The sequence below is a fragment of the Ornithorhynchus anatinus genome, chromosome X5, assembly GCF_004115215.2.
Source record: "Ornithorhynchus anatinus isolate Pmale09 chromosome X5, mOrnAna1.pri.v4, whole genome shotgun sequence".
NCBI classification, from domain to species: domain Eukaryota; kingdom Metazoa; phylum Chordata; class Mammalia; order Monotremata; family Ornithorhynchidae; genus Ornithorhynchus; species Ornithorhynchus anatinus.
The window spans coordinates 68,320,127-68,335,647 of NC_041753.1; the positions used below are offsets into that span (position 1 = coordinate 68,320,127).

General features: G+C 50.8%; 1 protein-coding gene across 5 annotated transcripts in view; it reads right to left on the reverse strand.

Annotated features, from left to right (window-relative positions):
* The window catches only part of AGTPBP1 (ATP/GTP binding carboxypeptidase 1), a 151,618-nt gene that overhangs the window by 62,395 nt on the left and 73,702 nt on the right, over window positions 1–15,521 (reverse strand). For all 5 annotated transcript variants that reach the window (XM_029055762.2, XM_029055758.1, XM_029055764.2 and 2 more), the window contains 3 exons: window positions 14,270–14,352; window positions 10,978–11,094; window positions 5,429–6,111 (listed from right to left, as the gene is read on the reverse strand). In XM_029055762.2, coding sequence (XP_028911595.1) covers window positions 5,429–6,111; window positions 10,978–11,094; window positions 14,270–14,352 — 883 coding nt within the window. The remainder of the gene's footprint in view (window positions 1–5,428; window positions 6,112–10,977; window positions 11,095–14,269; window positions 14,353–15,521) is intronic.

Consider the following 15,521-nt stretch of genomic DNA (forward strand, 5'->3'; position numbering starts at 1 on the left):
TCGGAGAAGGAGCGTATCCTACCAAAGGTTGTGTAATACACCGGCCCTGGGGTTGAGGAGGGGAGGGAGTCTTATAGAAAGCAGGGCTGGCCTCCTTATCAGGTCTTCCAAGAGGCGTCCCCCGCCCCTAGATTGTAAATTCGTTGTGGGCAGGGAACGTGTCTATCGACTCTACTGTACTGTTAGATTGAATGAATGAATAAATGAATAATTTATTGCTTTATATTAATGTCTGCCTCCCCCTCTAGACTGCAGCTCCCTGTGGGCAGGGAATTTATTTTGTTAATGAGGTGTATATCTCCATGATCCTATTTATCTCGATGGTGTTGTCTTGTCTGGTTTGGTTCTGTTTTGCTTTGCTGTCTCCCCCGTTTAGACTGCGAGCCCGTTACGGGGCGGGGATCGTCTCTATCTGTTGCCGAATTGTCCATTTATTGAGCTCAATAAATACTATTGAATGAATGAATGAATGGCTGTGATATTGGACTCTCCCAAGAGCTTAGTACAGTTCTCTGTCCCCACTGAACGCTCAATAAATACGTCTGATTGATTAATGGACAATAAAAGAGAAAACTCGATTGAGAAGGCCAGTATGTTCCAATGATGACGATGATGATGATAATAATAATGGTACTTTTTCAGCGCTTTGTGCCAACCACCGTTCTAAGTGCTGGGGTAGATACAAGTTAAACAGGTTGGACAGAGTCCCTGTCCTGCAAGGAGCTCACAGTCTTAATCCCCGTTTTCCAGAAGAGGCAACTGAGGCCCGGAGAAGTGAAGTGACTTGCCCCAGGCCACACAGCAGACCCGTGGCGGAACCGGGGATTAGAACCCAGGGCCTTCTGACTCCCAGTCACTAAGCCACGCTGCTTGTCGGACGAGGCAGCCTAGCAGTGGAATCCCGGGAAACAACAGCCAGTGACAAAGGAGGCGAGCGTGCGGCAATAATCCGGAATGGGGTGGCTTAGGAAAGATCGGGAGGCCGGGCCCCGCAATTATCAGGGCAACACAACGGAAAAAGAACAATCTTTACAAGTGCACAGGGCGGAAGGGATTGGCACAGCTTCTTGTGACACAGAGAAAATCCTCGCCATCCATAGCTTCAAACCAAAGGACAGATGTGCGTGCGTTGGACGCTCCAAAGGTTTCAGATACCGAAATGACCCAAAAAGAAACGAAAACCCGGCCAAAACAGCATCAGGAGGGGAATGATGTTTCGGTTCCTCACCCGGATGTTTTCTCGTTCTATCGGAAAAATTTTGAAATGCCCAGGACACATACAGGGAGAAGAAGAACTCTGCTCCGTGGAGCAGTGATTACGGAATCAACTTACAAGGTCTAGAAATATGACTTGAATGAACAGGGAATCTCGGGTTCGAGAAGATGAAGTAAAGGGATGAAAATTCAGAAGCACGGCGGCTCAGTGGCAGATGGCGAGAAGCAGCGTGGCTTAACGGGCAGAGCCCCGGCCTGGGAGTCAGAGGACCTGGGTTCTAATCCCGGCTCTGCCACCTGCCTGCTGTGCGGCCTCGGGAAATCACTTCACTTCTCTGGGCCTCAGTTCCCTCGTCTGCAAAATGGGGATTCGGTCCCCGTTCGCCCTCCTACTTAGACTGTGAGTCCCATATGGGACCTGATGAACCTGGATCTACATCGGCACTTAATACGGTGCTTAGCGTACAGAAAGCGTTTAACAAAAAACCCGATATTTATAGGCCAGTAGTCGCTTAGCGTGACTACCTGCACCTAGGGGAAGCGGCACGGCCTAGCAGAAAGAGCCGGGGCCTGGGAGTCGGGTGACCTGAGCTCTCATCCCAGCCCCTTTACAGACCTGCTGCGTGACCTTGGGCGAGTCACTTCATTTCTCTGTGCCTCAGTGCCCTGAGCTGCAAAATGGAGAGTCAGTACCTGTCCTCTCTCTTCAGAGAGGAGATCCACGTGGGACCTGATGACCTTATATTCAGTCGATTCATTCAATAGTATTTACTGAGCGCTTACGGGGCGCAGAGAGCGGTACTGAGCGCTTGGGAGAGTAGAGTATAACGATAAACAGATCCATTCCCTACCCAAATCTACCCCGGCGCTTAGTACAATGCTTGGCATAAAGTAAGCGCTTAACAAATACCACAGTAATTTCCGTTACTATCACCCATGTCTCCTAACGAAGGTTCGCACTAAGAAACAGCAGAGTTCCCCAGAGGAAGATGTGTTCTTTAACACTCAAGATTGCTTGGTTTTTGATGGTACTTGCTGGTAACAATAATAATATTAATTGTAGCATTTGTTAAGTGCTTACTCTCTGCCAGGGACTGCACTAAGCACTGGGGCAGATACAAACAAATCAGGTTGGACACCGTCCCTGTCCCACGTGGGGCTCACAGTCTCAATCCCCATTTGCCAGACGAGTGAACCGAGGCCCAGGAAAGTGAAGTGACTTGCCCAAGCCAGAGCCAGGATTAGAACCCAGGACCTTCTGACTCCTAGGCCCATGCTCTACCCAGCCCCATGTGCCAGGCACTGTACTAAGCGCTGGGGTAGATACAGGCTAATCGGGCTGGACACAGTCCATGTCCCACATGGGGCTCACGGTCTTCATCCCCATTTTACAGATGAGGGAGCTTGAGTCGCGCTGCACATTTCCCTACACTCTGTTGCTTCCCTCGTCTCATGCCGTCGAGTCGTCTCCGACCCACGGCGGCACCGTGGACACATCTCGCCCAGAACGCCCCACCTCCACCCGCGATCGTTCTGGTAGCGGATCCAGAGAGTCTTCTTGGTCCAAATCCGGAAGCGGTTTACCATCGCCTCCTTCCCCTCAGCCAGCTTGAATCTCCGCCCTCGACCCTCTCCCGTGCCGCCGCTGCCCGGCACGGGGGAGAGTTTTGACTTGTAGCAGATGGCTTTCCATTCGCTGGCCACCGGCCAAGCTAGGAAGGGAACGGACAGGCCTCTGCTCGACTCTCCCTCCCGTAGACGAGACCGGTAGAGGACCGGAAACTCTCCAGGTGCCACCCTGAGAGGAAGTTACTTCCCTCACCTCAAATGAATTTTCCTCACTCTCGTCCCCACTAGGCTGTAACCTTTTCGGGGGCGGGATCGTGTTTGTCAACTCTACTGGATTCGCCCAGATGCCTTAGAGAGGTGTATAGCATAGAAGCAGCGTGGCTCAGTGGAAAGAGCCCGGGCTTGGGAGTCAGAGGTCGTGGGTTCGAATCCCGGCTCCGCCGCTTGTCGGCTGTGTGACTTTGGGCGAGTCACTTAACTTCTCTGGGCCTCAGTTACCTCATCTGTAAAATGGGGGTGAAGACCGTGAGCCCCACGAGGGACAACCCGATCACCTTGTATCCCCCCAGTGCTTAGAAGGGTGCTTTGCACATAGTAAGCGCTTAACAAATACCAACATTATTATTATTGTAGCATAAGCTCTCAGTAAATACCACTGATTGACTACCTCGTTCAACCTGTAGCTGCTTGTGTGTCTCCCAACTCCACTCTTCCCAAGCACTTAGTACAGCGGTCTGCATACAGTCAGCGCTCGCTAAATACCACTGACCGAAGAATAAACCGTACTGCCGTTGGATGCTGAAACTGTCCAGCGGTGGAATTTTAGCCCTTTGTCCCTTTAGAACTGATTCATTCCAATTACTGTCCTTTCCTTGGGTATATTTCCCCTCCTCCCCCTGCTTACATAATGAGCTCTTTGCGTTCAAGGATCTGTGTCGGAATCGAACGTCCGTGTATTCTTCCCGGGGCTTAGTGCGATGCTTTAAAAAAAATGTTGATTGATTTTATTTTTTTTTTCCACGCAGCTGCTACCCAGGTCGGAAAGTAGCCTCTAACCTCTCGCTATGCTTATGGTTTCTATTTAGTGCTCACTATGTGCTAGGCACTTGGGAGACAATCGGACGGACGCGGTTCCTGATTTACGGATCAGACGGTTCGGGAGGGCGGAGCTCCTATCCCCGTTAGTTGACAGATGAGGAAGCCAAGAGGAGGAAGCCATCAGTCGATGAAATCCGCTGAGCGCGGACTGCGTGAAGGGCACTGAACTAAGCGTTGGGGAATGTACAATCCAACAGAGTTGGGAGACAGGATCCCCGCCCACAAGGAATTTACAATCCACAGGGGGAGACGGACGTTCAAGGAAATTACAGCTGGGGGAAATAGTAATAATATCTGTGGTATTCGTTAAGCGCTTACTATGTGCAGAATGTAAGGATATGGACTCCCAAGCTCTTCTCAATCAATCGAGGGGATTTATTGAGCACTTACTGTGTGCAGAGCACTGCGTTAAGTGCCTGGGAGAGCACGATACAGATCGAGTCGGTCGACTTGCTTTTCCACTAATAATAATCATGGTGCTTGTTAAGCGCTGTGTGTCAAGCACCGTTCTAAACGCTGGGGTAATCGGGTTGGACACAGCCCCTTGTCTCACATGGGGCTCACAGTCTCAATCCCCATTCGACAGGTGAGGTAACTGAGGCCCAGAGAAGTGCAGTGACTTGTCCAAGGTGACACTTCCGACAGGTGGCGGAGCCGGGATTAGCACCCACGACCTCTGACTCCCAAGCCCGGGCTCCTGCCGCTAGGCCACGCTGCTTCGACAGTAATACTGGCAACGATAATCGTGGTATTTGCTGAGCGCTTACTATGTGCCAGGCACTTTACTAAGCGCAGGGATAGATACAAAGTCATCAGGTAGGACACAGTCCCTGCCCCACATTGGGCTCACAGTCTTAATCCCCGTTTTCCAGAGTAGGTAACTGAGGCACAGAGAAGGAAAGCGACTTGGCCAAAGTCACAGAGCAGGTAAGTGAGAAAGGGGCCAGGGCGCTCCTCATGACGATAATAATCGTGGTATCTGTTAGGCGCTTACTACGTGCCAGGCACTGTGCTCAGCGCAGGGGTAGATAGAAAGTCATCGGGTTGGACACAGTCCCCTCCCCACTGGACTCGCAGTCTTAATCCCCGTTTTCCAGAGGCGGTAACTGAGGCCCGGAGAAGCGACTTGCCCAAAGTCAGACAGCAGGTACGGGGCGGAGGGCCCTGGGCTCTTCCGTCCGACTGATTCATCCCGTGGCTCAGCGGCAAGAGCCCGGGCTTCGGAGTCAGAGGTCGTGGGTTCGACTCCCGGCTCTGCCGCTCGCCAGCGGTGTGACTGTGGGCGAGTCACTCCACTTCTCCGGGCCTCGGTTCCCTCGTCCGGAAAATGGGGATTAACCGTGAGCCTCACGTGGGACGACCCGATGACCCCGTATCTCCCCCAGCGCTTAGAACGGTGCTCTGCCCATAGTAAGCGCTTAATAATAATAATGATAATGTTGGTATTCGTTAAGCTCTGCACATAGTAAGCGCTTAACGAATACCGACATTATTATCCCAGACCAGTGCTCGCTCACGAGGGAAAGGAACAAGCAAACGGCCTCACCTTTGGACCCCGTAGGGCCTCTCCAAGATCGGCTCTTTGAAAGGGGGCGGCGTGTGACCGAAGTAGTCGGGGTAGGCCACCTCCGAGTAGCGGGGTACCGATTTGGTTTGCTTCACGAGCGCCACGTAGAGGTCGGAATCGTGGAGCGCCCCGGCGAGGATCCGGTCCGACGGCGAGTCGGGGCTGTCGGCCTCGTCGGGGTCGGCTCTGGCGCAGCACAGCTGGCCCAGCTGGACCGGGGGCTCCTCCCACGGGTCGTGGCCGCAGGAGGTCACCTGGGGGCTGGTCTTGATAACCGGCAGGCTCCTCCTGCTCTCCTTCTTGCTTCTGGCCCCCTCGGTGGAACTCTGGGCGGCTTTGGAGGCGCTCTGGAGGGTGAGGTTCTCCAATCTCTTCATCACGTCGCTGTTGAGGACCTGGCAGGACGCCACCTTCCTCTTCTGGTCCTGCGGCTGCCGGGCTGAGCCGGGGCCCTCTTTCGTCTCTCTCTTGGGCGGCTCAAAGAGAGGCGGTAGCTTGTCCCGGTGTTCTCCTTGGGTGCATCTCTGCTTAGAGGCCGGGCCCCTGGCCGTCTTGCTGACTCCCCACGGCTTCTCCGCTTCCGCCGTGGGCACGACGATGGGGGCTCCGGGACCGCCCTCCGCGCCTAAAGACTTCGGTTCTTTAGAGATAAAGCCACGCTCCTTCGTAAAGAGAGAGAATGAGAAAACCGTGAGGCCGGCAAATAGCGAGAGCCTCTCGATTCGGTAAACGCCGCATTTCGGCCGCGGGGGAGGAAACGGAGGGAAGTGTTTTCCTTTAGCCGCTGTCGGAACGGGGCGCGATAAAAGATCGGTCGATCGGGCGTATCTTTGGGGTGCTTACTGTGTGCCGAGCACCGTACCGAACGCTTGGGGGACTACAAGGATAATGTTGGTATTTGTTAAGCGCTCACTATGTGCAGAGCACTGTTCTGAGCGCTGGGGTAGATACAGGGTCATCAGGTCGTCCCACGTGAGGCTCACGGTTAATCCCCATTTTACAGATGAGGGAAGTGAGGCACCGAGAAGTTAAGCGACTTGCCCGCAGTCACACAGCTGATAAGTGGCAGAGCCGGGATTCGAACCCATGACCTCTGACTCCCAAGCCCAGGCTCTTTCCACTGAGCCACGCCGCTTCTCTACAAGACTACAAGACAGGACAGAGTTGGGATCCGTCCGAGGCGGGCTCGGACCAACGCGGTCCAGCCCTGGAAATTTCCCCATTCAAGGTTTGCTCTTCCCAACCGATTTCGGCCCCAGAGGGATTTTGGTTTTTTAACGTGGTATTTGTTAAGCGCTTAACTCTGCGCCAGGCACCGTTCCAAGCTCCGGGGTAGATACAGAATAACCGGGCGGGACACAGTCCCCGTCCCACATGGAGGGTTCGGTCTCCATCCCCGTTTTCCAGATGAGGTCACTGAGGCCCAGAGAAGTGAAGTGACTCGCCCAGGGTCACACAGCAGACAGGTGGCAGAGCCGGGATTAGAACCCAAGTCCTTCTGACTCCCGGGCCCGGGCTCTGTCCGTTAGGCCACACCATGAAGGCATCAGAAGGCCCTGCATGAACAAGCTCCTTGCCTTCCCCAACTAATCTGTGTGAGGTTCTGTTAATTCATTCGTTCATTCAACCTTATTTATCGAGCGCTTACTGCGCGCAGGGCACCGTACTGAGCGCTTGGGAAAGTACTATTACATTATACAGCGTACTATTTACCGTGGCCCGATCGTGTTCCGGTCCCGGGTTCCTCTCACTAGGTTACACTTCTGAAATAAAAACGAGGCGGGGGGAATCGCTCCGAGGAGGTTGTTCACGCTAATTGGGCCACCCTATTTTGCGCCTCGGAAAAGGTAGTGTATTTTTCAGGCCGGTCGCTGTTTCTCATCTGCGGGAAGCTGAACGGACTGTTTAGGGTCAAAGAGACTTGAGTAATTTCTAACCCCCGTCCCCGGTGTTGGAAACCAATCGATCGATGGTATCGATTGAGCGCTTACAGCGTGCAGAGCACTGGGAGGGGACAGTAAAACAGAGAGGGTAGGAACGTTCCCCGCCCACAACAAGCTTACATTATCGATCAGTGGTATTCACTGAGCGTCTCACTATGTGCAGAGCACAATACTCAGCGCTCGCGAGAGGACGACCCAACCGAGTCGGTTGACACGTTCCCTCCCCACGGTGAGCTTAAGGTCGAGAGCGGGAGACGGGCAAACGTAAGGGGGGGGGGGGGAGTGGCGAGCGAAATTAATCTACTTGGTGTAAGAGATACTGAGCCCAGCCAGCACCCTTCATTGCAGGCCAGGAAACTTTTCCAAAGTACTGGTCTGGGAGCTGGTTGGAAAATAAAAATATCGCTGAAAAACATTACGGCAGCGTCAGGGCCCATTTTGTAAACACACCAAATGCTTACTAATTGCTACATTAGGAGAGGGAGCCTCTTGAGATTCAAAATTGAGAAGGATAGCCAGGCACCAGCACATCTGCTTCATATTGGAAATATTTTTTCCAGTTTGGTAATTAAATGATGATCAACTGTTTTCAAATAACACCTGTCACAGGAGAAAGCTGATCACCTAAAATAAGATTCTGATGGCACAAAGTAGGTTACATTAATATGCGCATGGACTTAATGATCTCTCTCCATCAAGCCCTCGACTTTTCAGACTCCATCCTTTCTGGGCGTCAGAGAACCTGGGCTGCAATCCCGGCATTGCCAACTGCCTGCCGTGTGACCTTGGGCAAGTCATTCAGTTCCCCCGCAGTCGGTTTCCTCATCCGCAAAACGTTCTCCCTCCAACTTGGACTGTGAGCCTCCTGTGGGACCGGGGCCGTGTCCGACCTGATTAACCTGTATCTACCCCGATGGTCAGTTGGACGCTTTTTTTCAACGGTATTTGTTAAGAGCTTACTACGTGTCGAACACTGTCCCAAGCGCTGGGGTGGATACAAGCGGATGAGGTTGGACGCAGTCCCTGTCCCACCTGGGCCTTGGCACAGAGTGAGCGCTTAACGAATGTCACGGTTATTTTCATAATCGATCAGTCACCGGCATTTAGTGAGGCCTAACATGTGGGAAGAACACTGTACTGAGCGCTTGGGAGAGTCCAACACAACAAAGTACGTTCCCTGCCTACCGGGAGCTTACGGTCATTATTCCTGCTCAGGACACTTAAGCGGTAGATGAGGAACGGCACTTCACCGCGGGGCCCTAGACGCCAGAGCCCAGGCCTGGGAGTCAGAGGCCCCGGGTCCTAAAATGCCGGCTCTGTCCCCTGTCTGCTGTGTGACCTCGGGCAAGTCGCTTCGCTTCTCTGGGCCTCAGTTCCCTCATCTGTCGAATGGGAATTAAGGCTGTGAGCCCCAGGTGGCACAGGGACCGTGACTTGATCTGATCATCTCGCGGCTCTTACGGCACCGGAACACAGTAAATGCTTAATACCGTCCTAATCATCATCAAATACGAACAGAAATGTGGAGCGGAAAATGCGCAGCCAAGTCAGGCTAGCTTTCCCCTTCTTTTTTATGATAATTATGGCTGCCCACCTGAATTCGGGCTGGCACTGACCATTTTTGATTTGTTTTTAAGAGTTTTATTAAATCCTGAATGCAAGTATCACATGAATAAATCACTCGGGGTAGGATTGGGTGAAAACCAAATATGTACATTTCGACTTTTGTTCCTAAAAGAGATTAAGACCTTTTTTTGTTTTGTTTTTTTCAGATGCTATGTAATGCTCTCCTTCTACCATCACCCATCGGGTTGGAAAGAGGAAACAACTCTGAATAACAATAATAACGATAATTATATTGGTTAAGCGCTTACTAGGTGCCAGGCACTCAACTAAGCGCTGGGGTGGATCCATTCATTCAATAGTATTTACTGAGCGCTTACTATGTGCAGAGCACCGTGCTAAGCGCTTGGAATGTACAAAGCGGTAACACAGAGACAGTCCCTGCCCTTGACGGGCTTACAGTCTGATCGGGGGATACAGGCAAATCGAGCTGGACACGGTGGAATTTACAAGAACCAGAGTGCCTGACTTTCTGCCTGAAGAAGCTAAATGACAAATTCCATCCCTATCCTGAATCCACAGCAGTGGACCTTGGCCCTGATTTTCAAAATGGGCAGCCGAACCTATTTTCTTTTAGTTTTTAAAAAAAAATGGTATTTGTTAGGCACCAGGTACTCTCCTAAGCGCCGGGAGAGGTATAAGCTCATCAGGCTGGACACGGTCCCTCTTCGGCATGGGGCTTACACAGTTTTAATCTCCATTTTACAGATGAAGTAAGTGGGGCACACAGAAGTGAAGTGACTTGCCCAAGGCCACACGGCAGACAAGGGGCAGAACTGGGATTAGAACCCAGATCCTTCTGACTCCCAAGCCTGGGCTCTAGCCACTGGGCCACGCCGCTTCTTTATTTCTTTGCCCGACGCCTCACCACCAGTCACAATCTTCAGAAATCCGGCGGCTTCTCAATCGTAGCCACACACGACGGTTACGAACCACCAGAATCTGAGGCAGGGGAAGAATTCTGCTCCTCTTCTTCTACACTCCAACTGCCTTACTACCCCAATACCATCTCTGTGGATTCTCGGAAAAATATCCAAATATACAAGATTTCCACAAAGAAGGACACTGAAATTCAAACGCTGCTTTAATGACTGTCTTTTCCAACTTTGGCTGCGCTTTTTGGCTACAGTCGTCTCCCCCATCACAATACTGACAGTTCTTTATAATACATTCTGGTTAGTCTCATTTCTTTCTCTAGACTGTAAGCTCACTGTGGGCAGGGAACGGATCTACCAACTCTGTTATACTGTACTCCCCCAAGCACTTAGTACAGTGCTCTGCACACAGTAAGCGCTCAATAAATACCAATGACTGCTCGCTATGATAAGAGTGACCTTTTCCCGCTCTTTTCACTGAACTGAAGCTGATGCGAAAGAGACGGTCGCAGATCAGCTGCTCACGCTGTATCTACCCCAGCACTTAATACGGTCCTTGAAGCACTGTAAGGCCTAAAACTATGATGATTATTAAAACATTTTCAAAGGAAGGTGCCGGGGAGGAAGAGATTATTCGTGCATTGCGATTCTTTTCCATTTTAATAAGAAATGAAAGGAGTAATATCATCTACAAGCGTGTGCCCTCGTGGAAAGAACAGAGCCCTGGGAATCACGATCCCGCCACTTGTCTGCTGGGTGACCTTGGGCAAGTCGCTTCGCTTCTCTGGGCCTCAGTGACCTCGTCTGGAAAATGGGGATTAAGACCGTGAGCCCCAAGTGGGAGACGGACAGTGTCCAACCTGACTAGCTATAACGTTAGCGATCCCAGCCCTTAGTACAGAGCCTGGCACATAGTAAGCACTTAAATACCACAATTATCCTTATTGTCATTATTATTATTAGAAGTGGAAAACAATAGGCAATGAACTTCATTCCGAGAGAAGAGAGGTCTTTTTCATTAAGCAGAGAAGCTACCCCGAGTAGGATAAAGGAATTGTTTGGACCTTATCTGTTTCACGTAATTTACCTCGAAGTCATCAGTAAGCTCAGGAAAAAAGCGTTCGTACATCTTTAATTCGCTTACTGGCCTGCCCAATTCCTGTTTTGGTTTCAACTTGTTGATATCGGTCTCAAGATCATCATTCTGCAAGAACAAGAATGTATCCAACAGATCTGTTAGGAACAGGAAGTAATGACAAAATGCCTTCTCATTTTCCATCTGTCCACGGATTTAAGTTCTTGGAGTTAGAATCACAAGACAGACTTGCCGCGACTGATTCCTAGGACTCAAGGGTGGTGGGGGGTTTTCGTTTTGTTTTGCGTTCCCAAGCCCTTTAGTTTCATATTTCAGATACAGAGAAAAGATGCATTGAGATAAGCACTAGAAGTTCCCACGTACGCTGCTCAGGATTTTTAAAAATCGGATTACCTCAATTTCACCATCCAACCGAGAGCCAGCAGAAGAGAGGGGAGATGTGACTCAACTCGTTAAGGTAGTCCTTCTGAATCTTGGATCAGTCACACCACTTCTGTCAAGTATTTAGGGATTTTACCGGCCTACTTAAAGCGACACAAAATTGTCCTTCCGTCTATTCCAGGTGCGCTTAAGTGAAAACAGTCTCAACAGCCCCGTTTAAAAATTGATTTACCCAATTTGATCTCTACGTTTACAGGTGGATAGACCTCTGACAGCGAGCGAACGGGAAGCAAACGAATGCTATGAACTGCTGTCCGATTAGCACATTCGGGCCGTTATCTACGCTTCGGGGTCCCTCGAGCTCTCCGTTACCGCCCTGAATGAATTGGTGAATAACCGAGAGGTCGTACTACATGAGCAAGCAGAGGCAACATGGCCTAGTGGAAGGAACCTGGGCGTCAGAGGACCTGGGTTCTAATCCCAGCTCCGCCACGTACCTGCTGGGTGACCCAGGGCAAGTCACATCACTTCTCTGGGCCAAAGCTCCCTCACCTATAAAACGGGGATTCGATCCCTGTTCTCCCTCCTACTTAGAGTGTGAGCCCCACGTGAGACCTGAAGATCTTGCATCTCCCTAGTGCTTAGAACGGTGCTTGGCACAGAGTAAATGCATAAAATGACCTCATTACCATAAACGAGCACTGTGTGACCTTGGGCAAGTCACTTCACTTCTCTGGGCCTCAGTTACCCCATGTGTAAAATGGGGATTAAGAGTGTGGGCCCCACGTGGGACAGAGACTGTGTCCAACCTGATTAGCTTTTCATTCGTTCGATAGTATTTATTGAGCGCTTACTATGTGCAGAGCACTGTACTAAGCGCTCGGAATGGACAATTCGGCTACAGACAGAGACGATCCCTGCCCAGTGACGGGCTCACAGTCTAATCGGGGGAGACAGACTTAGCTTAGCTTGTATCCACCTCAGTGTTCAGCAGAGTGCTTGGCACATAGCAAGTACCATCATAATTATCAATATTATGATTATTATTGTTGGAGAAAAGGGCCAGGGCAGCTGACAGGAATTCTGGCCCCTGGTCAGTCCCTTCTGGGCCACCATGTTAATAATAATCACGGCATTTGTTAAGCGCTTACTGTGTGCCAAGCGCTGTTCTAAGCACTAGGGTAGACACGAGGTCATCGGCTTGTCCCACGGGAGGCTCACGGTCTTCATCCCCATTTTACAGATGAGGGAAATGAGCCACAGAGAAGTGCAGTGGCTTGCCCAAGGTCACACAGCAGACGAGTGGCGGAGCCGGGATTAGAACCCACGACCTCTGACTCCCAAGCCCGGGCTCTTGCCACTAAGCCACTCTGGTGCTTCTCCGGTTAAGCACCCCGCTCCTGGCCCTCCTATTATGCTGCGCCAAGGGAGAGGGCCTGGAGTCTCAGGTGGGACTAATAAATCCAACCAAGTCAGACTAATAAATCTGCTTATTCTTATACTGTCCTCTCCCAAGCGCTTAGCACAGTGCACTGCACACAGTAAGTGCTCAATAAATACCACTGACTGATTGACCGACACTACAAGAAGCGATCCCAAGAAATCCGCCCTGGCCATCTGGGGCTAATGACAATAATAATAATAATGAGCCAGGGGTAGACACACATGAGGATCACAATCTCAATCAGCATGAGAAGCGGCGTGGCTCAGTGGAAAGAGCCGGGGCTTGGGAGTCAGAGGTCGTGGGTTCTAATCCCCGCTCCGCCGCTTGTCAGCTCTTTGACTTTGGGCAAGTCACTTCACCGGGCCTCAGTTACCTCAGCTGTAAAATGGGGATTAGGACTGTGAGCCCCACGTGGGACAACCTGATAACCTTGTATCTCCCTCAGCGCTTAGAACAGGGTGAGAATGAGAAGCAGCGTGGCTCAGTGGAAAGAGCACGGGCTTTGGAGTCAGAGGTCACGGGTTCAAATCCCAGCTCGGCCACTTGTCAGCTGTGTGACTTTGGGCAAGTCACTTCACTTCTCGGTGCCTCAGTTCCCTCATCTGTAAAATGGGGATTAAGACCGTGAGCCCCACGTGGGACAACCAGATTCCCCTGTGTCTACCCCAGCGCTTAGAACAGTGCTCGGCACATAGTAAGCGCTTAACAAATACCAACGTTATTATTATTATTAACAGTGCTTGGCACCTAGTATGCGCTTAACAAATACCATCATCATTATTACTATTATTATCCCCATTTTTCAGCTGAGGTCACCGAGGCCCAAAGAAGTGAAGTGACTAGCCCAAGGTCACACAGCAGACAAGTGGCGGAGCCGGGTGCTAATGCATCCCGGGTCAAGTTGCCAAAGGACACCAGGGCTGGATTTTCATCGAGACCTTCAAGAGTAGATCGTTCCCCAAGCCTGCCTTGGGAGGTGTGGGCAAGGAGGAAGAGATTTACCCTGGACTACTTCCGGATCTCTGACACGGTCCTAAAATGGAATTACCTCTCCCGGAGTTTCCGCTTGTCATTTATCCAGAAGGAGAAGGTAAACTCTGTCATTTGTTCGTTCGCTCAATCGTATTTATTGAGCACTTACCGTGTGCACAGCACTCTAGTGAGCGCCTGAGGGAGCGCCATATAAAAATAAACAGACGCATTCCCCGCCCACGACGAGCTGACGGTCCAGAGCGGAAGAGACAAGGTTCACCTCCCGTCACTGGGCAGGGATCGTCTCTATCTGTTGCCCAACTGTACATTCCAAGCGCTTAGTACAGTGCTCTGCACATAGTAAGCGCTCAGTAAATACTACTGAATGAATGAAGCTCCCAACCACACCCGCACTGTGTCACTGGTTCCCCAAACTGGAAGACCCAAGGCGAAAATACGGCCGACGTAATGGGAATCTGCACAAACCTTAAACGGTTGCTTCTCCTCCTCCTGCTCAGCTTCTACATCGTTCTCTTCATTGTCGTCACTTTCATCGACGACATCGTCCACTGCAACAAAATTCTCTATTAGTAGGGCAGCCGGTAACCTTTTTATAACACGTACATGCCAGGGAGAAACAAAATACTACCCGGAAAGACTTCCAATTAATCACCTTCACTTTTTTTTAACTTAGCGAGTGCAAACTTCAAGTATTAACATTTAGCAATATGCTTCTAGTTTACACTGGACATACCAAACGCAATCATGCGGACAATCGATTTGCACACAATATGGAAGGGTCAGCCTGATTAGCCTCGTCCATGCTGCTCAGAAGGCGCTTAGCAGGCTCTATCCACGAGGCTACGCTGCTTCTCTAGAATGTCAAGTGTTCCCAACCCCAAAGCTTCCAACCACGGCCTAGAAGGGACGGTCCAAAAATGCTTAATTTGAACCTCAGTGACGTCTTCACCACAGTGTTTTTCCATGGATCCTGGGAGGGTCCACAAATCCAGAACTCGCTGTTCCAGTGAGAACTCAGGGATAGAGGGGCTGGAAGTTTTTTTTTTTTCTTACAAGGAGGAAGAGGAAAAAACTGGGGTCTGGCATCCTACGGATAAAGTCACCCAAGTTGCAGCACAAAGGACAGGGAAGGATGATAAATGAAAAAGACTGGGTAAAATCAAGTCTTAATAATAATAATTCTGGTCGTTGTGGGCAGGGAATGTGACTGTTTCTTGTTGCAAGGTGCCCTCCCTAACGCTTGGTACAGTGCTCTGCACGCGGTAAGCGCTCAATAATTATGACAATGAATGAGCGGTAAGCGCTCAATAAATACGATTGAGTGAATGAATGGCATTTGTTAAGCGCTTACTATGTGCCACGCCCTGGACAAAGCGCTGGGACAGATACAGGATCTTCTGATCCCAAATGGGGCTCACAGTCTAGGTGAGAGGGAAACCAGGGATCGAATCCCCATTTTGCAGATGAGGGAACTGAGGCCCAGAGAAGTAAGTGACTCGTCCAGGGGTCACAGCTGACACGTGGCAAGAGCCGGGCTTAAAACGCAGGTCCTCGGACTCCCAGGCCTCCGCTCTTTCCACTGGGCCACGCTGCTTCTCGTGATATGTTTCCAAGGGACCGGTATATCAAGGGGAGAAGAGAAAAAGTTGCACATTCCTGCTCTATAATGGCCATCAATTAGCATTCCTTCAAGAATAAGCCACAGTCAAAAGTTCAC